Raw genomic sequence first — 27,735 nt, 5'->3', positions numbered from 1 at the left:
CATCTGTGTGGATGTTAAAATCGCCCACTATAATTATCTTATCTGAGCTAAGCACTAAGTCAGACAAAAGGTCTGAAAATTCACAGAGAAACTCACAGTAACGACCAGGTGTACGATAGATAATAACAAATAAAACTGGTTTTTGGGACTTCCAATTTGGATGGACAAGACTAAGAGTCAAGCTTTCAAATGAATTAAAGCTCTGTCTGGGTTTTTAATTAATTAATAAGCTGGAATGGAAGATTGCTGCTAATCCTCCGCCTCGGCCCGTGCTACGAGCATTATGACAGTTAGTGTGACTCGGGGGTGTTGACTCATTTAAACTAACATATTCATCCTGCTGTAACCAGGTTTCTGTAAGGCAGAATAAATCAATATGTTGATCAATTATTATATCATTTACCAACAGGGACTTAGAAGAGAGAGACCTAATGTTTAATAGACCACATTTAACTGTTTTAGTCTGTGGTGCAGTTGAAGGTGCCATATTATTTTTTCTTTTTGAATTTTTATGCTTAAATAGATTTTTGCTGGTTATTGGTAGTCTGGGAGCAGGCACCGTCTCTACGGGGATGGGGTAATGAGGGGATGGCAGGGGGAGAGAAGCTGCAGAGAGGTGTGTAAGACTACAACTCTGCTTCCTGGTCCCAACCCTGGATTTAAGAAAATTAGCCAGATTTCTAGAAATGAGAGCTGCTCCATCCAAAGTGGGATGGATGCCGTCTCTCCTAACAAGACCAGGTTTTCCCCAGTTATCTATGAAGCCCACCTCATTTTTTGGACACCACTCAGACAGCCAGCAATTCAAGGAGAACATGCGGCTAAACATGTCACTCCCGGTCCGATTGGGGAGGGGCCCAGAGAAAACTACAGAGTCCGACATTGTTTTTGCAAAGTTACACACCGATTCAATGTTAATTTTAGTGACCTCCGATTGGCGTAACCGGGTGTCATTACTGCCGACGTGAATTACAATCTTACCAAATTTACGCTTAGCCTTAGCCAGCAGTTTCAAATTTCCTTCAATGTCGCCTGCTCTGGCCCCCGGAAGACAATTGACTATGGTTGCTGGTGTCGCTAACTTCACATTTCTCAAAACAGAGTCGCCAATAACCAGAGTTTGATCCTCGGCAGGTGTGTCGTCGAGTGGGGAAAAACGGTTAGAAATGTGAACGGGTTGGCGGTGTACACGGGGCTTCTGTTTAGGGCTATGCTTCCTCCTCACAGTCACCCAGTCGGCCTGCTTTCCCGGCTGCTCGGGATCTGCCAGAGGGGAACTAACGGCGGCTAAGCTACGTTGGTCCGCACCGACTACAGGGGCCTGGCTAGCTGTAGAATTTTCCACAGTGCGGAGCCGAGTCTCCAATTCGCCCAGCCTGGCCTCCAAAGCTATGAATAAGCTACACTTATTACAAGTACCGTTACTGCTAAAGGAGGCCGAGGAATAACTAAACATTTCACACCCAGAGCAGAAAAGTGCGGGAGAGACAGGAGAAGCCGCCATGCTAAATCGGCTAAGAGCTAGTAGCTACGCTAAGCTAGCAGATTCCTAAAAACACGCAAAGTGAATAATGTGTAAATAATTTAGAGGTGATTCAGCAGAAGGAGTGCTTTAGTTAAGGCACGTGAAGATTACACTGGGAAACAAATCGTTATCTAGATAACTAGATCAATCTAACTGCGCAGATTAAACAGCTAACAGATACAGAAAAACACCGCTGTGCTCCGGAACAGGAAGTGATACAATACCGCAGTGAGAGCCAACCACCAGTAGAGGCAAGCAAGAGCAAGCAAAAAGATGTCAAAAATGATGTCACGAATAACTGTTTGGTGTAAGAAGTGCTAAGTTTTGAAAGGTCAGCCCATTTGGGAGGAGTCGCTGACCCCTGGAATGTATAAAAATCCACTGTCAGTCATTGTCTCTTTTGAAGCTGTCCTGTTGTTCCTGACAACTATGGATTTTTACCGGCAAAAAATAAAAACTGTTGCTTTGAGACTGATTCTCTCTGATTTTGTGGACACCTTTGAGGAAATGATTTTATGACTGAGCAGCTAAAATACTTAGACTCATGTGTGGTGATGTCGCCACAACAACAACCCAAACCAGTGGAGTTGGGGGCATACCATCTGAGTGACATTGAAGACTTCCCAGCCCTGTGTGTGGACTGGAACCTGTCGTGAGGTGATAAGATTTCCTCTCAGTGGTTGTTCTCGGGTGTCCAGCACCTCATACAGATCCACCTGGAGAGAAGCAGTGAAAATAAAAGTACCATCACAATCAGGCTGTGACACAACAGAACCACAAAAACCTGCAGGGAGAGCAGCACATCTCCTTACTGTTTACAGAAGGAAAATGAACTTATGCCCTTTGGGAGCTTCAGCCAAACTGCAGCTCTGCTCTCCAGAGATGAAATAAATCTATAATTTTGACTAAATGTGGCTCAGTTACACCAATAACAAAATACTGGCGCACAAAAATAACTTCACCTTGTAGAAATGAGGTCCATATGAACTCCTGAAGTCAAACATTTGCTTGGTTCGAAACCAGCGGAACTCTGCTTTCATCATCCTCTCTTCTCTGCCGAAAGTTGACAGTTTGAAGAGATGAAACCTCTCACCTCCCTGCCCTGCAAAAACAAAAGAATCCATGTTTATTTTATCAAGATACAGGATATCTTTACTGTCATTGTGCAGTCACCTGAACGATGAAATTATTGAGAGCAACTTCTGTCAGATGCATAAGATGCAGACAATCAAACAAACAAGGCACATCAAGTTAAAGTGCACATGCACTCATGTCATATACATATTAAAGGTGCATATTAAAGCAGACCAGACTCAAATGGGTCACCCTCTGCTTGGCCATGCAACCAACATGAATTACAAAACAATTCACAAAACAAATATACAGGAAATGTTGCTGGTGCACAGGACAGGAGGGTTTCAGAAACAGACACCACACCCATCTCTGGATGGAGCTGCACCTCAAACAGAGAGAAAAAAAGTCAGAATCAGGCATCAGAAAGACAACAAATACAGTATAATTGATCAGCATTAAACAACAAGTAAAACAGAAGAAATACTAAGGTGATCACCGGCCACTAGCCCTAAACTTCACTAAAATACCCAGAATTTAGATAAAGTTGAGGCCGCGGCACGCTCCAATTACTAATAAAATGAATTTAAAAGTAAAAAACATAGTAACATACTATACCAGTATGCTAGCCATACGAAAGGAAAACAAGTGTGTCTTAAGTCTGGACTTGAACGTCTCCACAGAATCTGACTGTTTTATTGATGCAGGGAGATCATTCCACAGAACAGGGGCACGATAAGAGAAAGCTCTGTGACCCGCAGACTTCTTATTCACCCTAAGGACACAAAGTAGTCCTGCACCCTGAGAACGCAGAGCCTGGGCTGGTACGTAAGGTTTAATTAGGTGAGCTAGGTAGGGAGGTACCAGTCCATGAACAATTTTATAGACCAGTGATTCTCAACCGGGGTGCCGCGGCACCCTAGGGTGCCGTGATCGATTGTCAGGGGTGCCGTGGGTATTTTTCATATTCGCCATTATTTTTCATATTCGCGATTACTGTGAATTATTTATTTTATCCACAAAGCATAAAACGACTCAAAATCTGATGTCAAACGTGCTGCAGACTCGCTCTCGTCTTAAGGCGGGACAATAACAAGGAGGCTGACGGCTGATTAAAACAGTGTCGTCTCCTTCAAAAGCCGCGTCTAAAATGCGGAGCTGCCGGTGTGTGTGTCTGTGCCTGTGTGTGTGCGCGCGGAGTTAACAGGCTGCAGACTACGAGGGAGGGGGTGGGTGAGGGAGGGGATGGGTGAGGGAGGGGGTGGGTGAGGGAGATTCCTGAATGCAGGCGCGACACGTTCAGTGCGCAGCGAGTGCGGAGCAGAGAGAGGATTTTAACCCGAGTGAACGTTAACAAAACGAAAACGTGAAGCTGCCTTTACTTCTCTCTGAACTTTCTCTAAAGGTGTGATTCTGCCGTTACCGTCCTGTTCACACCATGTGCGCGTCGTATGCTGAATTTATGAGATCATGAGATGAAATAAACGGTCAAATAGCTTTAAAAACATATTTAAAAAATGAGAATATATGAATGAACTGAGCCACAAAAAAAAAAAAACAATGTTCAGATGCACAGATCACAAAAAGCAGGTGAGAACTCTGAACTTTAACAGCTGTTACTTTCCAAAGGTATTTATTTGTTCAATATGGGCTTAATGCAGTGTTTAAGCACAAAACGTGATTGATGAGGAGAAATAATTTCAGAAATGCAACAGAAACAACCACAAATCAGAAAAAGTTGGGACTGTATGTAAAATGAAGATAAAAATAAAAATGTTGCACCATTCCCAGTTTCTCCACTCACAGAAGCCAAACGTTCTTCCAGAGTTGTGTAATTATACTACAATAGTAGAATATAAAGAAGGGGAAAAAAAGAAAAAAAATAGACAATATATTCGTCAATCGCAATTATTTGTCTGACAATTAATTGTCTCCAGAAATTCCTAATCGTGACAGCCCTACTTGAGATCAGAGCGCAAAATGCTTGGGGATTTTCGAAATGCGGTGTTTTCTGTATCAATTTTCTATTGCAATAATTGGGTTTTGCGCAAAACCACAGGTAATAGCATTATAATATTATTTTGGTTGGTGGTGTGCCGCTGGATTTTGTAAATACAAAAAGGATGCCGCGGCTCAAAAAAGGTTGAAAATCACTGTTATAGACTAGTAGCAGAACCTTAAAATCTGATCTCATTGGGACAGGAAGCCAGTGAAGAGACGCCAAAATGGGTGTAATGTGGTTGAACTTTCTGCTTCGTGTCAAAAGTCTGGCTGCAGCATTTTGAACCAATTGGAGACCCCTAATGCTGGACTGTGGTAAACCAGAAAATAGAACATTGCAGTAGTCCAATCTAGAAGAGATAAATGCATGAATCAGGGTCTCAGCATCAGCCATAGACAGGATGGGACAAATCTTCACTATATTTCAAAGGTGGAAGAAAGCAGTCCTAGTAATATCTCTAATGTGGAGGTCAAAGGACAACGTAGGATCAAAAATTACCCCAAGGACACACGAGCCTAGGCTGGTCAAATTGATGCTAATGTCTCACTGGACCAAGAACCATCATTTCAGTCTTATCAGACTATAAAAATAGGAATTTGCTAGACATCCAGCTTCTCATTGATGTAAGGCAATCCTCTAGGGATTTTATATGATGGGGATTCCCTACAGTTATCAGCATGTATAACTGAGTATCATCTGCATAGCAGTGAAAGGTAATCTGAAAACGCCGCAATATGTGCCCAAGAGGTGCTATATAATGGGAAAAAGCAGGGGGCCTAAGACAGACCCCTGTGGAACCCCAAATTTCATGTAACTAAGGTTAGAGGTAGTTTTATTGTAAAAAACACAGTGAGAACGACTGGTCAGGTATGACATCAACCACGCAAGGGCACTTCCAGTAATCCCAAAATGATTTTCCAGCCTATCAAGTAGAATATGATGATCCACTGTATCAAACGCAGCACTGAGATCTAACAGCACCAGAACCGTAGTGGTGTCCGAATCCATTGTAAGCAGAAGATCATTCACCACTTTAGTGAGAGCCGTCTCTGTGGAATGATATTTTCTAAAAGCAGACTGCAGTGGCTCAAAAAGATTATTCTCAGTAAGATAGTCTACGAGCTGCCGTGACACCACTTTTTCCAGAATTTTAGAGCAAAATAATATTTTTGATATCTGCCTATAATTTTTCAATACACCAGGGTCAAGATTAGGTTTCTTAAGTAACGGTTTAATCACTGCAGATTTGAAACATTAGGAACAGATCCAGAAGTTAAAGAAAGATGAATAATTTCCAGCACAGTCGGCCCAAGAGTGGGCCACAGGTCCTTAAACAGTTTTGTTGGTATAGGATCAAATAAGTAGATTGTGCTTTTTGTAGACGTTACAAGTTTCGTCAGCACACCTAGTGAGATACTGTCAAATTCTGTAAATTTAGATAATACCTCAGTAATGCCGCCCACCTCAATAGCAGGGTGTAGTGGCTGGGTTAAGGCATGCTGGGATATGTTTAATCGAATGTCTTCTATTTTCTTCTCGAAGTAATCCATCAAATCTTGTGCTGTAAAAGGAGAGCGACTTACATGTTGTTGTCCATGGATAAGTGTTGCCTTATGCTTGAGGTCACGCAAGTAATTATTGAACCAAGGTGACTGTGTTTGGGGGGGGGGGGGGGGGGGGGGGGCATGGTTTTAAAAAAGGTGGCGCAATCATGTCAAGTGTTGTTTTAAGCGCTGAGTTTAAACTATCCACAACAATGTCTACTGACTGGGTATTTTCCAAATTACCCCATCCCCGTAGAGACGGTGCCTGCTCCCAGACCACCAATAACCAGCAAAAATCTATTTAAGCATAAAAATTCAAAAAGAAAAAATAATATAGCACCTTCAACTGCACCACAGACTAAAACAGTTAAATGTGGTCTATTAAACATTAGATCTCTCTCTTCTAAGTCCCTGTTAGTAAATGATATAATAATTGATCAACATATTGATTTATTCTGCCTTACAGAAACCTGGTTACAGCAGGATGAATATGTTAGTTTAAATCAGTCAACACCCCCGAGTCACACTAACTGCCAGAATGCTCGTAGCACGGGCCGAGGGGGAGGATTAGCAGCAATCTTCCATTCCAGCTTATTAATTAATCAAAAACCCAGACAGAGCTTTAATTCATTTGAAAGCTTGACTCTTAGTCTTGTCCATCCAAATTGGAAGTCCCAAAAACCAGCTTTATTTGTTATTATCTATCGTCCTCCTGGTCGTTACTGTGAGTTTCTCTGTGAATTTTCAGACCTTTTGTCTGACTTAGTGCTTAGCTCAGATAAGATAATTATAGTGGGCGATTTTAACATCCACATAGATGCTGAGAATGACAGCCTCAACACTGCATTTAATCTATTATTAGACTCAATTGGCTTTGCTCAAAATGTAAATGAGTCCACCCACCACTTTAACCATACTTTAGATCTTGTTCTGACTTACGGTATGGAAATTGAAGACTTAACAGTATTCCCTGAAAACCCCCTTCTGTCTGATCATGGATTCACGTGCACCTGTGGAGAGCACAGTCAGTCAGAGCTGCGTGTCGTCAGAGCGAGCTGCAAAAAGTTTGTACCTGAGTTTTCAGAGGTGGTGTTTGTAGTTGCCATCTGCCACGCCGGTGTTTGCCAACCCGGACAGTGGGAATACCACCTCAACCGGCAACTTAGCCCCGCGACTGGACAGCAACAACGTCCGAGGCCCGCCCAACGTGGTGAATTCACTGAGGCCGCGCGCTGCGTCATTAGAGCCGCGCGTCACGAGTGCCGCTTCCCCGAGGCCTCGTGCAGCCACCGCGGATCCATCAGCGCGGAAACACCGAGGCCGCGCGGCACCAGCGCAGTGCAGATCCATCCCGGTGACAAACAACGCAGGCTGTTAACATCGGCGATCGACAAGCTGCTCATAAGCCGACCATGGGGCCTAAGAAGGTTCTGACAGCGGAGGAAGGTGATGATATTAAAAAATCTCTGGACTTTCTATCAGAGGAGATTTCTGTTGTGAAGCAGCAACAGAAATCAATTATGGATCTGGTGGAGGAGGTGAAGGCATTACGGCTCCAGAATGCCGAGAAAGACCGGCATCTGGTGCAGCTGGAAAATAGAGTGGCTGAATTGGAGCAGTACACCAGAATTAACGACGTCATCATCACAGGTCTTCATATCAAACCACGGTCCTACGCATGGGCGGTAACAGATGAGAGCGGAGGGGATCCCAGTGAACAGGAGGTCAGCTCTGTGGAAAAACAGGTTGCTGATTTCCTCCTATCTAAAGGTATAGAAATGGATTTAAATAACATTGAAGCATGCCACCCTCTGCCCCGGAGAAATGACGGTGATAAATGAACCGTCATCATGAGATTCATCAACAGAAAACACAAAACAGCACTGTTAAAACAAGGAAGAAAACTGAAAGGGGCAAACGTATTCATCAATGAACATCTCACCAAACGGAATGCCGACATCGCCAGGAAAGCACGCTTCTTGAAGAAACAGGGAAAAATCCAGCACACATGGACTTCAAACTGTAAAATATTCATCAAACTGAACGGATCACCAGAACAAGCAAAAGTCATGGCAATAAGGAACATCGAGGAGCTGGACAAATATGAACAATAGTGTTTCTTAAAGCGAGGATCTGGACAAATATGACCAATAAGGTATGAGGACACAAACACATCACAACACCATGACACAGACCAGAGGAACCTATTCATCTACTACCTATTCATCTACATCTGGAGACAAGAAGGATATAACTCAAAGGATTGCTGATCATGGAAAAGTAGAACTGAGAACATTTAAATACACAGACCACAATGTACTGGACTTGGAGCACGATATAGACCCGGACAATAATTTCTTCTCAAATATCAATGACAGTTGTTGCTATTATACAGATGAACAGTTTAATCGGATCATTAAAACGGATAACAAATTATCAATAATCCATTTCAACAGCAGAAGTCTATATGCAAACTTTAACAACATTAAAGAATATTTAAGTCAGTTTAAAAAAATATTTAACATAATTGCTATATCAGAAACATGGATCAATGAAGATAAAGGAATGGATTTTGAACTGGATGGAAATGAATTTAATTGTGTAAACAGAAAAAATAAGAGTGGAGGAGAAGTGGCTGTGTATGTGGATAAGAACATGGATTATAAAATAGTAGACAATATGACAACTGTGATTGATAACTTATTAGAATGTATAACTATTGAAATATGTGAAGAAAAAAGCAAAAATGTATTAGTCAGCTGTATATATAGAGCACCAGGATCTAGTATTGAAACATTCACTGACTGTATGGGAAAAATGTTCTCAAAAACTAATCAAAAAACTGTGTTCATTTGTGGTGACTTAAATATTGATCTGCTCAATCCAAATAAGCATAAAATAACAGATGAATTTATCAGTATAATGTACAGTATGAGTTTATATCCAAAAATCACCAGGCCAAGCAGAATTACATCCCATAGTGCCACCTTAATTGATAATATATTCAGCAATGATATTGAGAATAACACTGTGAGTGGATTATTAATCAATGACATTAGTGATCATCTACCAGTTTTCATTGTTTATAATAGAAACCATCGGCGGAATCAGCCAGAGGAGAAAATAAAATACAGGCGAGTGCGGACAGAGGAAAACATGAACACACTAAAGAAGGATTTACAGGAGCAAAACTGGGAAAAGGTAGACAGTGAAAGTGATGTTGATAGTGCATATGAAACTTTTTTACAAATATTTACATCATTATATGATAAAAATTGTCCAATTAAACAAGACTACAGAAAACAAAAAATCCAAGCTCGACCATGGATGACGAAAGGGTTACGAAATGCATGTAATAAGAAAAATACACTGTATAGAGAATTCATAAAACTAAAGGCTAAAGAGGCAGAAAATAGATATAAGAAATACAAAAATAGATTAACTAATATTATACGGGTATGTAGGAAGGAATATTATAGTAACATATTATATAATAACAAAAACAATATTAAAGGAATATGGGATATATTAAATAGCATTATCAAAAATGGTAATAAAAAACAGAGTTACCCTCAGTATTTCATTGATAATAATGTCAAGAAGGAAAATAAGGATGAGGTAGTCAACGGTTTTAATAATTTTTTTGTAAATATTGGACCAAGCTTGGCAGAAAAAATTCCCGATTCCCAACCTGAGGATTGGGATAATAATCTCATAGAAAGAAATCCCTGTTCAATGTTCCTCACAGCAGTGGATGGAAAAGAAATTATAGACATTGTGAATAATTGTAAATATAAAACATCTACCGATTTAAATGAAATTGATGTGGTGGTGGTAAAACAGGTCATTGAATGGATTGTAGAACCATTAACATACATCTGTAACTTATCATTTCAAACCGGTAAATTTCCCAATCAAATGAAAATAGCTAAGGTTGTGCCACTGTATAAGACTGGGGATAGACACCACTTCACAAATTATAGACCTGTTTCTTTGCTTCCACAATTTTCCAAATTATTAGAAAAGTTATTCAATAATAGATTAGACAAATTTATAAATAAACATAAATTACTTACTGATAGTCAATATGGATTCAGAGCACATAGTTCAACATCACTTGCATTAATAGAATCAGTTGAGGAGATTACAAACGCCATAGACCACAAATTACATTCAGTTGGAATATTTATAGACCTTAAAAAGGCTTTTGATACAATTAATCATGACATATTAATCAATAAACTTGAACAGTATGGGATTAGGGGGTTGGTGTTGCACTGGGTGAGAAGCTACTTAAGTAACAGAAAACAGTTTGTGAAGTTGGGGGAATATACATCATCATGCTTGGACAATGCTTGTGGCGTCCCACAAGGGTCAGTATTGGGTCCAAAACTGTTTCTAATTTATAGAAATGATATTGTCAATGTTTCCAAAATATTAAAATTAGTATTATTTGCAGATGACACAAGCATTTTTTGTTCAGGGGGGGATTTGCAGGAGTTACTGAGGAGGATCAGTATAGAAATGGGAAAATTGAAAATATGGTTTGACAGAAACAAATTATCATTAAACTTAAGTAAAACAAAATACATGTTATTTGGCTATTGTAATACAGACATACAGGTTCAGTTACAAGTCGAGGGGGTAGATATTGAAAGGGTACATGAAAATAAGTTTCTGGGGGTGATAATAGATGATAAGATAAACTGGAAGACTCATATAAAACATATACAAAGTAAACTGTCAAGAAGCATTTCAGTTCTAAACAAAGCGAAACATATTCTGGACCACAACTCACTCCGCATTCTTTACTGCTCACTGGTTTTACCATATTTACAGTACTGTGCAGAGGTATGGGGTAATACTTATAAAGGTACAACACAATCACTATCAGTAATGCAGAAAAGAGCTATAAGAATTATTCATAATACTGGCTATAGAGATCATACAAATCCACTGTTTTTACAATCCAAATTCTTAAAATTCACAGACTTGGTTCATTTTCAAACAGTACAAATTGTGTATAAAGCAATAAACAATTTACTTCCAGCAAATATTAAAAATATGTTTTTTAACAGATCAGGGGATTACAGTCTGAGGGGGAAATTTAATTTAAAGCATCAGTGGGCACGAATAACATTAAAAGGTTTCTGTATTTCTGTCTGTGGGGTGAGGATGTGGAACAGACTGGGAGTGGGGCTCAAGCAATGTCCAAGCATGAACCAGTTCAAACAGCGGTACAAAAATCAATCAATCAATCAACTTTTTTTTTATATAGCGCCAAATCACAACAAACAGTTGCCCCAAGGCACTTTATATTGTAAGGCAAGGCCATACAATAATTATGAAAAACCCCAACGGTCAAAACGACCCCCTGTGAGCAAGCACTTGGCTACAGTGGGAAGGAAAAACTCCCTTTTAACAGGAAGAAACCTCCAGCAGAACCAAGCTCAGGGAGGGGCAGTCTTCTGCTGAGACTGGTTGGGGCTGAGGGAAAGAACCAGGAAAAAGACATGCTGTGGAAGGGGGCAGAGATCGATCACTAATGATTAAAAAATATGTTTTTTTCTGGGTATAGGGAGGAGGAAAGGTAATGAGGGTTAGGGTGTTTTTGTTTTTTGCTTCGGCTTGTAAATATATAGTATTTTGTATGTAAGTAGGTATGTGTAGGTGTATATTTATGTTTGTGTATATATATGTGTATATATGTATATGTGTATGTATGTTGATGTGTGTATGTATATATGTATGTGTATGTGTATATATATGTATATATATATATATTGATATCGGTTTAGGTGTGTAGGAATCTATGTGTATATGTGGCAAAGGGTATTACTGGTTGTGGGGAAGAAGAGGTAGGGATAAATAAGCTGATGCTTCACCCTACCCCTTTTCGGACATGTTGGGTACACAGTAGGAACTTTTTTGTTGTTGTCTTTACTGATCTATCTTGTAATTGTTGTTGTATCAAATGTTCGAAATAAACAGTTTTCATTCATTCATTCATTCATTCATCATTTCTTAATAACATTTACATTTACTTTAATGGACTACCCAGCAGTGGGGAATAAGTTTCATTACAGTAGAAGTCTTTCTGCAGTCTGAGCGCTTTGGATCAGGGAGACAGACACCCTCTCTACATTTAAGATTAGGCTTAAAACCTTCCTTTTTGCTAAAGCTTATAGTTAGGGCTGGATCAGGTGACCCTGAACCATCCCTTAGTTATGCTGCTATAGACTTAGACTGCTGGGGGGTTCCCATGATGCACTGAGTGTTTCTTTCTCTTTTTGCTCTGTATGCACCACTCTGCTTTTAATCATTAGTGATTGATCTCTGCTCCCCTCCACAGCATGTCTTTTTCCTGGTTCTCCCTCAGCCCCAACCAGTCCCAGCAGAAGACTGCCCCTCCCTGAGCCTGGTTCTGCTGGAGGTTTCTTCCTGTTAAAAGGGAGTTTTTCCTTCCCACTGTCGCCAAGTGCTTGCTCACAGGGAGTCGTTTTGACCGTTGGGGTTTTTCCGTAATTATTGTACGGCTTTGCCTTACAATATAAAGCACCTTGGGGCAACTGTTTGTTGTGATTTGACGCTATATAAATAAAATTGATTTGATTTGATTTTGGAAAGCGCTGTAACTAGGTTTAAGGATATGATTCCTTCTTTATGTTCTCTAATGCCATATACCAACACAGTGCAGAGTAGCTACCTAAACTCTGTGAGTGAGATAGATTATCTCGTCAATAGTTTTACATCCTCATTGAGCACAACTTTGGATGCTGTAGCTCCTCTGAAAAAGAGAGCCTTAAATCAGAAGTGCCTGACTCCGTGGTATAACTCACAAACTCGCAGCTTAAAGCAGATAACCCGTAAGTTGGAGAGGAAATGGCGTCTCACTAATTTAGAAGATCTTCACTTAGCCTGAAAAAAGAGTCTGTTGCTCTATAAAAAAGCCCTCCATAAAGCTAGGACATCTTACTACTCATCACTAATTGAAGAAAATAAGAACAACCCCAGGTTTCTTTTCAGCACTGTAGCCAGGCTGACAAAGAGTCAGAGCTCTATTAAGCTGAGTATTCCTTTAACTTTAACTAGTAATGACTTCATGACTTTCTTTGCTAATAAAATTTTAACTATTAGAGAAAAAATTACTCATAACCATCCCAAAGACATATCGTTATCTTTGGCTGCTTTCAGTGATGCCGGTATTTGGTTAGACTCTTTCTCTACGATTGTTCTGTCTGAGTTATTTTCATTAGTCACTTCCACCAAACCATCAACATGTCTATTAGACCCCATTCCTACCAGGCTGCTCAAGGAAGCCCTACCATTAATTAATGCTCGATCTTAAATATGATCAATCTATCTTTATTAGTTGGCTATGTACCACAGGCTTTTAAGGTGGCAGTAATTAAACCATTACTTAAAAAGCCATCACTTGACCCAGCTATCTTAGCTAATTATAGGCCAATCTCCAACCTTCCTTTTCTCTCAAAAATTCTTGAAAGGGTAGTTGTAAAACAGCTAACTGATCATCTGCAGAGGAATGGTCTATTTGAAGAGTTTCAGTCAGGTTTTCGAATCCATCATAGTACAGAAACAGCATTAGTGAAGGTTACAAATGATCTTCTTATGGCCTCAGACAGTGGACTCATCTCTGTGCTTGTTCTGTTAGACCTCAGTGCTTCTTTTGATACTGTTGGCCATAAAATTTTATTACAGAGATTAGAGCATGCCATAGGTATTAAAGGCAGTGCGCTGCGGTGGTTTGAATCATATTTATCTAATAGATTACAATTTGTTCATGTAAATGGGGAGTTTTCTTCACAGACTAAGGTTAATTATGGAGTAATTATACTCCATAATTATAATTATAATTATTAGAATTTTCTGCAGTGCACTGCAGAAGGACCAAAGCATCCTTATCCTGCCAGCAGATAAAGGCAGATGCACGGTGGTCCTGAACACATCGGACTACGAGGCCAAGATCAAGAACTTGCTCAATGACTCCAGTACATACAAACGTCTGAAGAGAGACCCCACGAGTGGCTATAAGAAGAAAATCATTAGCTGCTTCCAAAACCTGGAGAAAGAGGGACTCATCGACAGGCAGACATACTACAGACTGTACCCGGGGGACGCCACTCCATGCATCTATGGACTGCCCAAAATCCACAAACAGGATGTGTCACTCAGGCCTATTGTGTGTAGCACAGATTCCATCACATACAATTTGGCCAAGCACCTCAAGTGGATTTTGGCTCCTCTAGGGGGTAACTCAGACCACCATGTGGAGAACACACAAGATTTTGTGAACAAGATCAAGGACCTGCAGCTGGAGGCAGATGAAACTATGGTGTCATTTGATGTGACTTCGTTGTTCACCTGCATCCCCACCGCTGAGGCCTTCTCAGCTGTGAGGCAGAGACTGCTGGAAGATGTGTCTCTACCTGAAAGGACCAAACTCACACCAGACCACATCTGCCAACTCTTGGAGATCTGTCTTAACACCACGTATTTCCTGTTTAGGGGGAATTACTACAGGCAGATCCATGGTTGTGCGATGGGGTCTCCGGTATCCCCCATTGTGGCCAATCTGTACATGGAGCGAGTGGAGAAGACAGCCTTGACGTCGTTCACGGGCATCTCTCCCAGTCACTGGTTCAGATATGTCAATGACACATGGGTTAAAATCAAGCAACAGGAGGTCGAGGACTTTACAGAACACATCAATTCGGTGGACTCCAATATCAAGTTCACACGTGAGGATGCCAGAAACAATCATTTAGCCTTCTTGGACTGTGATGTTACGATTGGAGAGAACAGGCAGCTCCAGACAGAGGTTTACAGAAAACCAACTCACACTGACCAATATCTGCTCTTTGGCTCAAACCACCCCCTTGAAAACAAGCTCGGGGTGATCAGGATACTTCAACACAAAGCCCTACAGGTGCCAACAACTGCAGAGGGAAGGGCTAAAGAACAACAACTTGTACGGAAAGCCCTCACAGTATGTGGGTACCCATGTTGGTCCCTGGACAAAGTGCAGAAGTCCCCGAAAACAAAGAGACCAGATAGACCGGAGACGGAGACAAGAAGAAGATGAGTGTCTCTCCCTTATTTAGCAGGAGTAGGGGGAAAAATTACAGAGGATCTTCAGACAGCACAAAATCCCAGTTTACTTTAAACCAGTCAACACCTTGAGACAGAAATTAGTTCACCCTAAGTACAGGATCCCTAGTTACAAACAGAGCAATGTAGTGTATCATATCAGATGTCAGGAAAACTGTAATGAACACTACGTAGGTGAGACGAAGCAACTTTTACACAAGAGGCTATACCAGCACCGCAGAGAGGTCACCAGTGGACCTCAGTCTGCAGTTCATCTCCACCTGAAAGACACTAACCACACATTTGAGGACAAGGAAGTTAAAATCTTAGCCAGAGAGAAGAAATGGTTTGAGAGAGGTGTCAAGGAAGCATTCTCTGTAAAACAGTTGAAACCCAGCCTTAACCGCGGAGCGGGTCTCAGACATGCTTTGTCCCCTGTTTACAATGTGGTACTCAGGTCAAAGCAGTTTCAGTCTTTTGTTCATGGTAATGAGTCATTCACGTCATCAGGAGAGTCGTCAAGGGAGCCATCAGGGAAGGCTTCCATCCTGTCATTAGGAGAGTGCTAACTAGACCACAATAGGTGCTAATTAGAGCTATTGTTTAGTCACTAGCCTATAGCAGTCAGCCTCTCGGTAGGTGGGGTCTGGTTAGGTTAAAAACTCCAGCTTTTGTTGGCTTCTGGTTTATTCTTCTCTACAAGAGTCAAGACAGAAGTCAGACTACCAGAGCAAGAATTTTAGCTGAGGAAGCTTCTGTGATTTGAAGCGAAACGTCCTCATGTCAAGAGAGCTACTATGATGTCACTGGCTGGTCTCTCTCTGGCTGCTAATTCAACATGACAGAATCCGCTCCCAAACCACTTAGCTTCTCTATCACTTGGACTTGAATTAACAGTCTTTTTCAAGACTTTTTTACTTTTTTACTTTTTTACCTTTTTACTTTTTTTTTTTTTTTTTTTTTTTTTACTTTTTTACTGTGCTCCAACGCCTAAGGAAGACCTCTAACGGCCGAAACATCGCGACGGAGCACTTTTATCAGCTAACTTTCATCAGCGTTGGCAAGCTAACTAGCTTGCTAACGCTTTCGTTTTTATTTTTTTTATTTTTCTCTTTTAGCACTGTTGTCGTGCGTTGCCTGTGCTGCTTCATGGCCTGTTTGGTGCCTTGATTGGGGCACTCCTTCTGCTGAATCACCTTTAAATTATTTACACATTATTCACTTTGTGTGTTTTTAGGAATCCGCTAGGTTGCGTAGCTACTAGCTCTTAGCCGATTTAGCATGGCGGCTTCTCCTGTCTCTCCCGCACTTTTCTGCTCTGGGTGTGAAATGTTTAGTTATTCCTCGGCCTCCTTTAGCAGTAACGGTACTTGTAATAAGTGCAGCTTATTCGTAGCTTTGGAGGCCAGGCTGGGCGAATTGGAGACTCGGCTCCGCACCGTGGAAAATTCTACAGCTAGCCAGGCCCCTGTAGTCGGTGCGGACCAAGGTAGCTTAGCCGCCGCTAGTTCCCCACTGGCAGATCCCGGGCAGTCGGGAAAGCAGGCTGACTGGGTGACTGTGAGGAGGAAGCGTAGCCCTAAACAGAAGCCCCGTGTACACCGTCAACCCGTTCACATCTCTAACCGTTTTTTCCCCACTCGACGATACACTCGCCCAGGATCAAACTCTGGTTATTGGCGACTCTGTTTTGAGAAATGTGAAGTTAGCGACACCAGCAACCATTGTCAATTGTCTTCCGGGGGCCAGAGCAGGCGACATCGAAGGACATTTGAAATTGCTGGCTAAGGCTAAGCGTAAATTTGGTAAGATTGTAATTCACGTTGGTAGTAATGACACTCGGTTACGCCAATCGGAGGTCACTAAAATTAACATTAAATCGGTGTGTAACTTTGCAAAAACAATGTCGGACTCTGTTGTTTTCTCTGGGCCCCTCCCCAATCAGACCGGGAGTGACATGTTTAGCCGCATGTTCTCCTTGAATTGCTGGCTGTCTGAGTGGTGTCCAAAAAATGAGGTGGGTTTCATTGATAATTGGCAAAGCTTCTGGGGAAAACCTGGTCTTGTTAGGAGAGACGGCATCCATCCCACTTTAGATGGAGCAGTTCTCATTTCTAGAAATCTGGCCAATTTTCTTGGATCCTCCAAACTGTGACTGTCCAGCGTTGGGACCAGGAGGCAGAGCTGTGGTCTTATACACCTCTCTGCAGCTTCTCTCCCCCTGCCATCCCCTCATTACCCCATCCCCGTAGAGACGGTGCCTGCTCCCAGACCACCAATAACCAGCAAAAATCTATTTAAGCATAAAAATTCAAAAAGAAAAAATAATATAGCACCTTCAATTGCACCACAGACTAAAACAGTTAAATGTGGTCTATTAAACATTAGGTCTCTCTCTTCTAAGTCCCTGTTGGTAAATGATATAATAATTGATCAACGTATTGATTTATTCTGCCTTACAGAAACCTGGTTACAGCAGGATGAATATGTTAGTTTAAATGAGTCAACACCCCCGAGTCACACTAATTGTCAGAATGCTCGTAGCACGGGCCGTGGCGGAGGATTAGCAGCAATCTTCCATTCCAGCTTATTAATTAAACAAAAACCTAGACAGAGCTTTAATTCATTTGAAAGCTTGTCTCTTAGTCTTGTCCATCCAAATTGGAAGTCCCAAAAAACAGTTTTATTTGTTATTATCTATCGCCCACCTGGTCATTACTGTGAGTTTCTCTGTGAATTTTCAGACCTTTTGTCTGACTTAGTGCTTAGCTCAGATAAGATAATTATAGTGGGCGATTTTAACATCCACACAGATGCTGAGAATGACAGCCTCAACACTGCATTTAATCTATTATTAGACTCTATCGGCTTTGCTCAAAAAGTAAATGAGTCCACCTACCACTTTAATCATATCTTAGATCTTGTTCTGACTTATGGTATGGAAATAGAAGATTTAACAGTATTCCCTGAAAACTCCCTTCTGTCTGATCATTTTTTAATAACATTTACATTTACCCTGATGGACTACCCTGCAGTGGGGAATAAGTTTCATTACACTAGAAGTCTTTCAGAAAGCGCTGTAACTAGGTTTAAGGATATGATTCCTTCGTTATGTTCTCTAATGTCATATACCAACACAGAGCAGAGTAGCTACCTAAACTCTGTAAGGGAGTTAGAGTATCTCGTCAATAGTTTTACATCCTCTTTGAAGACAACTTTGGATGCTGTAGCTCCTCTGAAAAAGAGAGCTTTAAATCAGAAGTGTCTGACTCCATGGTATAACTCACAAACTCGTAGCTTAAAGCAGATAACCCGTAAGTTGGAGAGGAAATGGCGTCTCACTAACTTAGAAGATCTTCACTTAGCCTGGAAAAAGAGTTTGTTGCTCTATAAAAAAGCCCTCCGTAAAGCTAGGACATCTTTCTACTCATCACTAATTGAAGAAAATAAGAATAACCTCAGGTTTCTTTTCAGCACTGTAGCTAGGCTGACAAAGAGTCAGAGCTCTATTGAGCTGAGTATTCCATTAACTTTAACTAGTAATGACTTCATGACTTTCTTTGCTAACAAAATTTTGACTATTAGAGAAAAAATTACTCATAACCATCCCAAAGATGTATCGTTATCTTTGGCTGCTTTCAGTGATGCCGGTATTTGGTTAGACTCTTTCTCTCCGGTTGTTCTGTCTGAGTTATTTTCATTGGTTGCTTCGTCCAAACCATCGGCATGTTTATTGGACCCCATTCCTGCCAGGCTGCTCAAGGAAGCCCTACCATTATTTAATGCTTCAATCTTAAATATGATCAATCTATCTTTGTTAGTTGGTTATGTACCACAGGCTTTTAAGGTGGCAGTAATTAAACCATTACTTAAAAAGCCATCACTTGACCCAGCTATCTTAGCTAATTATAGGCCAATTTCCAACCTTCCTTTTCTCTCAAAGATTCTTGAGAGGGTAGTTGTAAAACAGTTAACTGATCACCTGCAGAGGAATGGTCTATTTGAAGAGTTTCAGTCAGGTTTTAGAATTCATCATAGTACAGAAACAGCATTAGTGAAGGTTACAAATGATCTTCTTATGGCTTTGGACAGTGGACTTATCTCTGTGCTTGTTCTGTTGGACCTCAGTGCTGCTTTTGATACTGTTGACCATAAAATTTTATTACAGAGATTAGAGCATGCCATAGGTATTAAAGGCACTGCGCTGCGGTGGTTTGAATCATATTTGTCTAATAGATTACAGTTTGTTCATGTAAATGGGGAATCTTCTTCACAGACTAAAGTTAATTATGGAGTTCCACAAGGTTCTGTGCTAGGACCAATTTTATTCACTTTATACATGCTTCCCTTAGGCAGTATTATTAGACGGTATTGCTTAAATTTTCATTGTTATGCAGATGATACCCAGCTTTATCTATCCATGAAGCCAGAGGATACACACCAATTAGCTAAACTGCAGGATTGTCTTACAGACATAAAGACATGGATGACCTCTAATTTCCTGCTTTTAAACTCAGATAAAACTGAAGTTATTGTACTTGGCCCCACAAATCTTAGAAGCATGGTGTCTAACCAGATCGTTACTCTGGATGGCATTTCCCTGATCTCTAGTAATACTGTGAGAAATCTTGGAGTCATTTTTGATCAGGATATGTCATTCAAAGCGCATATTAAACAATTATGTAGGACTGCCTTTTTGCATTTACGCAATATCTCTAAAATCAGAAAGGTCTTGTCTCAGAGTGATGCTGAAAAACTAATTCATGCATTTATTTCCTCTAGGCTGGACTATTGTAATTCATTATTATCAGGTTGTCCTAAAAGTTCCCTAAAAAGCCTTCAGTTGGTTCAGAATGCTGCAGCTAGAGTACTGACGGGGACTAGCAGGAGAGAGCATATCTCACCCGTGTTGGCCTCTCTTCATTGGCTTCCTGTTAATTCTAGAATAGAATTTAAAATTCTTCTTCTTACTTATAAGGTTTTGAATAATCAGGTCCCATCTTATCTTAGGGACCTCGTAGTACCATATTACCCCATTAGAGCGCTTCGCTCTCAGACTGCGGGCTTACTTGTAGTTCCTAGAGTTTGTAAGAGTAGAATGGGAGGCAGAGCCTTCAGCTTTCAGGCTCCTCTCCTGTGGAACCAGCTCCCAATTCAGATCAGGGAGACAGATACCCTCTCTACTTTCAAGATTAGGCTTAAAACTTTCCTTTTCGCTAAGGCTTATAGTTAGGGCTGGATCGGGTGACCCTGGACCATCCCTTGGTTATGCTGCTTTAGACGTAGATTGTGGGGGGGTTCCCATGATGCACTGTTTCTTTCTCTTTTTGCTCCGTATGCATCACTCTGCATTTAATCATTAGTGATTGATCTCTGCCCCCCTTCACGGCATGTCTTTTTCCTGGTTTTTTCCCTCAGCCCCAACCAGTCTCAGCAGAAGACTGCCCCTCCCTGAGCCTGGTTCTGCTGGAGGTTTCTTCCTGTTAAAAGGGAGTTTTTCCTTCCCACTGTTGCCAAGTGCTTGCTCATAGGGGGTCGTTTTGATCGTTGGGGTTTTTCATAATTATTGTATGGCCTTGCCTTACAATATGGAGCGCCTTGGGGCAACTGTTTGTTGTGATTTGGCGCTATATAAGAAAAAAGTTGATTGATTGATTGATGTCATGCAACCCAGTCCAGTTGAAGATTCAAGCTTCTCTACTATGGAAACCACCTGGACAACTGAGAGCCTACACAGAGACACCCTCTCTAGTTTTAAGATTAGGCTTAAAACTTTCCTTTTTGCTAAAGCTTATAGTTAGGGCTGGATCAGGTGACCCTGAACCATCCCTTAGTTATGCTGCTATAGACTTAGACTGCTGGGGGGTTCCCATGATGCACTGAGTGTTTCTTTCTCTTTTTGCTCTGTATGCACCACTCTGCATTTAATCATTAGTGATTGATCTCTGCTGTCTTCCACAGCATGTCTTTTTCCTGATTCTCTCCCCTCAGCCCCAACCAGTCCCAGCAGAAGATTGCCCCTCCCTGAGCCTGGTTCTGCTGGAGGTTTCTTCCTGTTAAAAGGGAGTCTTTCCTTCCCACTGTCGCCAAGTGCTTGCTCATGGGGGGTCGTTTTGACCGTAGGGGTTTTTCTGTAATTATTATATGGCTTTTGCCTTGCAATATAAAGTGCCTTGGGGCAACTGTTTGTTGTGATTTTGTGCTATATAAATAAAATTGATTTGATTTGATAAGTGAGTGATCAGAAACCACTGATGCAAGGGGCGTGATGTCAATATTCGTGACAGCGATACCATACGCAAGATCCAAATCCAGGGTATTTACACTAATGTGCATCGAGTCCTGAATGTATTGCTGAAATCCTAACACATCCACAATTTCCATAAATGATTTGCAGAGAGGATCAGAAGGCTTATTTATATGAACTTAAAGTTAGTAATAAACAGAATGTTATATGCACTTGTTGACAAGTTAGAGATGAACACACCAAATTCATCTAAGAATTCAGAGTATGGGCCAGGAGGCCTATATACAGTGACAAAGTAATATGGCTGATTTTTATTCTTCTGACCTTGGCAATATGTTGCATCGTGGGCAGATCAGAGAATCAGATGTTCATATGAGTTATATTTGTGACCCCCAACAGCTACTAAGCTAAACCTAGATCTATAAATAAGAGAAACACCCCTGCCTTGCTTCACATCACGAGTGATGTGTATGCTGGTGGATCAGCTGCAAACTGTGAATATCTGCAAACTGTTAATCATTTTGCTGCAAACTGTGAATAACTAACTGAATTTTATGTTGTGTGGGCCGCCCGAAGAGGAGGTACTGCTGGCCAACGCCAGAGGGCGCCCTGCCTGTTGTTGGGTTTCAGGCACCAGAGGGCACAGTTGCCATCCAGGAGCCAGGACTGACAGCTGTCAGTAATCATCATCATTCACCACCATCCAGAAAAGCATGGGAGAGACATCAGACCTCTGCTGAGTTATCAGCTTACCACGCAGGTAAACTAACTCAGCCGTTTTGTGCCGTACGCACATTAATTGCTACTGATTTTTACAGTCGTAACCTTTGGTATACTCGCAGCTTGGAGCTGGGTTTGTGGAAGTTGGAAGGAGTTGGTGTTCCCACTCCTCACTTTCCTTATCGCTAAGTATACTGTTGGTACTGCACGTTCTCAGTGTTCCTGTTTTCTGGGAGTGGTGGATTTTTTTTCCGTCAGGAAGGAACTGTGCTTTTTGGCTGACTGTTTGCTGGGTGTACACACAACCACCTTTCACCTGTGTCTGTTCCTGCCAGCAGTACCGGATCTGACAGCTGGAAGCAGAGGCCACCTGGGGATTCAGGACTTGATGGCTTCGATATATTGCAGGTCTCCGTTGGCGGTGGAACCTTGTGGGTCCCGGCTCTTCTCTGGATAGGCGTCTCCTACCCTCTGGCCTGCCCACACGTCACCTTTTTGTAACTGTGATTGACTGACTAGAAGCAGTATTTGACCTGTTGTGCACATTTGCAACAATAAATTGTATTTATTGGCATATCTATTGTCCGGTCATTTACGCCCCCTGGTGTGGGTCCGTGCATTACACTTTCCCCAGCATTTTAGTGAATTAGTGAATTTTATTGCTCATTTTATTACTTATTTTAAAGATAAAAAAAATCACTAAAATTCAATTTTTGTGCATTTTTACAAACTGAGTGCCGTAGTATAACCAGCAGGACCCCACTGATGTGTGCAGTCAATTCGGTGACACCACACCTGAATTTATTGAATATTTTTCTGCTGTCTTGTTTTTGCACTTTGTAGATGGTCTCTTCACTTTTGTTTCTCAGCTGCCTGCTCGTTCAGATCAATGTTATTTTTCCAGCTCAGAGGACAGCTCATATGAATAAAAATAGGGATGTTGGTCATTGTCTGCTTTCCTCTGTGTTGTTTGTTTTTCTACAACGTTTGTCTTAACGTTGAATCTGTGAATATCTTTCTAACTTGAGTCTTCAGTGGAGGTTTCTGTCCTCTCTGAGCTTGACACCTCCATTACCATTTGACAGGTGGACCCCCAGTCAAACTCCTGTCACTGTCCCCAGAGCGGGACATGCCCAGCGGTACTGCGCGTGTCACACCACAAGCGAGAGCTGCTCGGGGCTCAGCTCACCACCTCACCGGCTGAAGTGACCCCCCACCCAAAAAAAAAAGATCATTCTTGTGGTGACAGGGTTTGCAATCAAGATTTCCTGCAGTAACTGATGAATAAATTGAAACCCATAAATTACTTAAACTGAAAAAAAATATATATTATAAATTTTGTGAGACCCGCGTTCACATTTTGGGAGATATTTTTCAGTATTCATGTCTTTTGATTAACAGTTTGCGGATAACTCACAGTCTGCAGCTGGTTCACATTTTGGGGGTTAACAGAGGCTCTCTAAGATGAGTCTGCAGATGGAGAGAGTCCTGGTGATGTGGGAAACATCTTGATGTCAAGGCCAGTGGCATTAACATCACACATTATGACAGGAATTAGATCCCCTTCAGTTTGCATACCAGGAACATATGGGGGTGCAGGACGCTGTATGTGCTGTACCGGGTACTGGGTACATGCCTACTTGGAGGAGTCTGGTTCCTATGTGAGGACTATGTTCTTTGACTTTTCCAGTGTGTTTAATCGCATTCAGCACCCCCATACTGACAGCGAAGATTGAAAGTATGGGTGTGTCCCCCTACTTAACTTCTTGGACATTGTCTCACATCAGGACTGGTGTTTCAGAGACATTGGACAGTAGTGTGGGGGCTCCACAGGGCTCCAATCCTGTTCCCACTATACACATCTGACTTCAAATACAACTCTGAGTCCTGCCACATTCAGAAGTTGTCAGATGATACAGCTGTGGTGCACGTGTGCGAAGTGGACAGGATGCGGAATACAGGGACCTTGTTGAAGCTTTTAGTCCATGAACCAGTCATCAATTTTGACCTAATCAGTACCACTTAAGGTGATGAAACAACACTTAGAATCCAGCCTCAGTGTGCCATGACCTACACAAAAATACATTACAGCCATCACAGGGTGGCAGCTGGAACCAGCTCGGGGTCAATGAAGAATTACACAGAGGTCAAAATGTTAAAATGCTCCAATCATGTTGAAAACTACACCACATTATTTGTCTGATCATAATGATTCCAAAAAGGTACAGTTTGGACAATCTGTGACTGAGAGTTCTGGAGTTATGAGGCAAAAACAGCTGTAGTGGTGACAAAGGTCAGTTTCAGTTTGAACGAGGCTCAAAAGTTAAAGTTGCTCCAATTTCCATAAAAAATTATGCACATTATTGAAGTTGTCCAGAACTACAGATATTTGGGTGTAGTTCTGAACAATAAACTGGACTGGTCTGTGTACACGGACGCTCTGCAGAGCTGCCTCTTCTTCCTCAGGACACTTAAATGATGTCTGCTCATCTTTTATCAGACTGTCGGCGTGATGCTGCTGGATGTTGGGGAGGCAGGATGACAAAAACAGCAGGTGCCTGGACAAGCTGGTAAAAAAGGCCAGTTCAGTGCCGGGCAGGAGGCTTGACTCACTGACAACTGTGGTGGAGGGGGCACATGTGAATCATCCTCTCACAGCGTTTTTGGTCAGACAAAGGAGCAGTGGATGGTTCATCTCACTGTGCTGCTGGACCCACAGCCATGAGACTTTTTGACACCACTACAACCTCCCTCCAATCTGATTTTTTTTTTTATCTAATTTTTTCTTTTTATCTTTTCACCTCCAGAGACTTTTGGGCTTACGTGCAACAGTTTTATTTGCTTACACTATGCAGCACTTTTAATTTCATGTATTTACACATACTTTGTTATATGTAAGTGGTGTGTTGTTTAGATTACATACGTTTTTTATTAGATGGTTGTGTTTTTAATTATGAGCTATAGGATAGCTGAATTTCCCCTTGAGGATGTTTAAAGTATCTGTCTGTCTGTCTGTCTGTCTGTCTGTCTGTCTGTCTGTCTATCTATCTATCTATCTATCTATCTATCTATCTATCTATCTATCTATCTATCTATCTATCTATCTATCTATCTATCTATCTATCTATCTATCTATCTATCTATCTATCTATCTATCTATCTATCTATCTATCTATCTATCTATCTCAGCTAAGGTCGTGCATAATCGTGCGCTTTGGCACTTTTACGCACGTTCGTCACATCGTTCATTAGTTTGTGAAATTGACACTTTATATAAATGTTGTTGCTAAACCCACCTCTCTCCTCGAAGCTCCGCACTATGTTTCCTTCCAGAATCTGCTTTTGGCCGGACGACGTGACGGCGTTAAAAAGATCCACCATGAACTGAGGCGGTTTTCTGCTCGGGGCCGCGGCGGGACCGCGCGGCAAGTCGTGCGCACGGAGCAGCGCCTCCAGAGCGCCCCTCTTCCTCTCCGCGGATCTGCCGTGCACGGTGACGAGCGGCACGGCGAACACGAGCCACACGCACAGCAATCGCGGGTCATGTCAGCGGACTGAAGCGGTCTGTGGGTCTGCAGCTGGATTCAGTTCTCCTTCAGATGTTTGAAGTGATTAATGGCGCAAACACAAAGCTGAGGTGAAAATGATCCGAGAGCAGCTTCAAAGACAGGAAAAAAAAAAAATTAAAAGCTCCTCTTCAATGAAGAACTTCACCAAAAAATAAATAAATAAATGAATAAAAATAAAAATAAAAAATAAAATAAAAAATAGACACATTAAAACATTGCAGCCTCATTTAGTTATGTCCACTTGCTCCCTCTCGTTAACACAAGGAACTCTTAAAAGTTTTGGATGAGTTCAACATCCAAAACTTTTAAGAGTTCTTTCAACCTGGTCTCACAGCAAGTCGTGATTCAGCAGCACAAAATATACATTAATCTATTAAAAACCCCGTCATGAAAATTTGACTCATTTCATCATGGGAGCATGAAAAACAAAACGTGAGATGGGCTGGTTAAAGAGAGGTAGCACATAACTAAACGAGGCTGGAATGTTTTAGAGTGCACAGGTTTGGATTATGTGGCTTTCAGGCTCATATATTGTGATTAAAGATCTCAGGTTGCCTGGGCATTTATACAAATGAATGCGTTAATTAGCATACTCGAATATGACATCATTTGTTTAGGCAAGTCCTCATTAATATACAAACACCTGCAGAGACCAACCCGAGGGCAGCATGGTGTCCAAAGGTTCCTGGTTCAAGACTGCCCATTCTCAATGTCAAGTGGAGTTGTGCCAGGAAGGACATCCACTGTAAAACTTGAGCCAAATCACCATGCAGATCCATCTTTGATCTGCTGTGGTGACCCTGAGTGAAAAAAACAAACAAAACAAAACAATGAAGGAATTTACGACCCCAATTCCAATAAAGTTGGGACGTTGTGTAAAATGTAAATAAAAACAGAATCCAATGATTTTCAAATCCTCTTCAACCTATATTCAATTGAATACACCACAAAGACAAGATATTTAATGTTCAAACTGATAACTTTATTGTTTTTGTGCAAATATTTGTTCATTTTGAAATGGATGCCTGCAACACGTTTTAAAAAAGCTGGGACAGTGGTATGTTTAGCACTGTGTTACATCACCTTTCCTTCTAACAACACTCAATAAGCGTTTGGGAACTGAGGACAGGCTCGGACTGGTAATCTGTGATTTTGGGCATTTGCCTGGTGGGCCGCTGCACGTTTAGACGTGCGTGGGCCGGCCCTCCGATATTTACAGAGATTATGGAAATATACAGTGTTCTCAAACCAACACCGTGATCGGTGAAGCTACAGCATTTAATCGGCGCAGCTGCAGAGCCACTTCCTGAATTTGTGTCAAAATAAATGTTCTGTAGTGTTTCATACACGGCGCAGTCTTATTCTAGGTTTCAGTTTTGTTTCCATTTGATCACAACGGAGACTTACATTGAGCACAATGATTGACATGACCAATAGCCAATGACAATGGAGAAGCATACAGGGTGGCCAATCAGATTGCAGGAAGAGCAGGCGGCCGCTCCCGCCCCTGTGAATGGATTGAGTCCTCGGCGCCTGGACTTCTCTCTGCTCTTCTACTGATACAAGGTTGGGATCGTTTCTTTTATCTTAATTAACTGTACTTTACTTTTATTAATCTTTAAATGCAACAGCTACGGACTTCAGCTCCTTAATTGCTGCTGTGTGAATCCTAGCAGAGGTTAGGTCTGTCTCTCTCTCTCTCTCTCTCTCTCTCTGACTGGTGCATGCTGGGAGTCTGAGCGTGAGTGGAGGGTGCGGGTGTGAGTGTGACGCAGCTCAGGTGAGGTGGCGTTTTTTCCTTCCTTTTCGGGAGTTTGTTGCTTTTCGGTTTGTTTGTTGGTTGTTTATTGTTTTGATTGATTTGTGGTTGCTTGTGTACTTTTTTTGCGGCGGGTCTTGGTGCGGATGGCGGCGGGGCCGCCGCCGGCCCTCTCGCTCCGTCACGGGGT

At 41.6% G+C, this 27,735-nt stretch overlaps 1 protein-coding gene across 1 annotated transcript in view; it reads right to left on the bottom strand.

Moving 5' to 3' along the window:
- Positions 1-27,735, bottom strand: part of LOC117530638 (bone morphogenetic protein 2-like) — a 39,891-nt gene that overhangs the window by 7,058 nt on the left and 5,098 nt on the right. Inside the window, exons 3-5 of the mRNA XM_034193520.1 lie at positions 25,514-25,698; positions 2,488-2,627; positions 2,125-2,241 (exon numbers count right to left, since the gene is read on the bottom strand). Coding sequence (XP_034049411.1) covers positions 2,125-2,241; positions 2,488-2,627; positions 25,514-25,698 — 442 coding nt within the window. The remainder of the gene's footprint in view (positions 1-2,124; positions 2,242-2,487; positions 2,628-25,513; positions 25,699-27,735) is intronic.

This window comes from Thalassophryne amazonica, chromosome 18 (assembly GCF_902500255.1).
Source record: "Thalassophryne amazonica chromosome 18, fThaAma1.1, whole genome shotgun sequence".
Classification (NCBI taxonomy): Eukaryota; Metazoa; Chordata; class Actinopteri; order Batrachoidiformes; family Batrachoididae; genus Thalassophryne; species Thalassophryne amazonica.
This window is presented reverse-complemented; position numbering and strand designations above follow the sequence as displayed.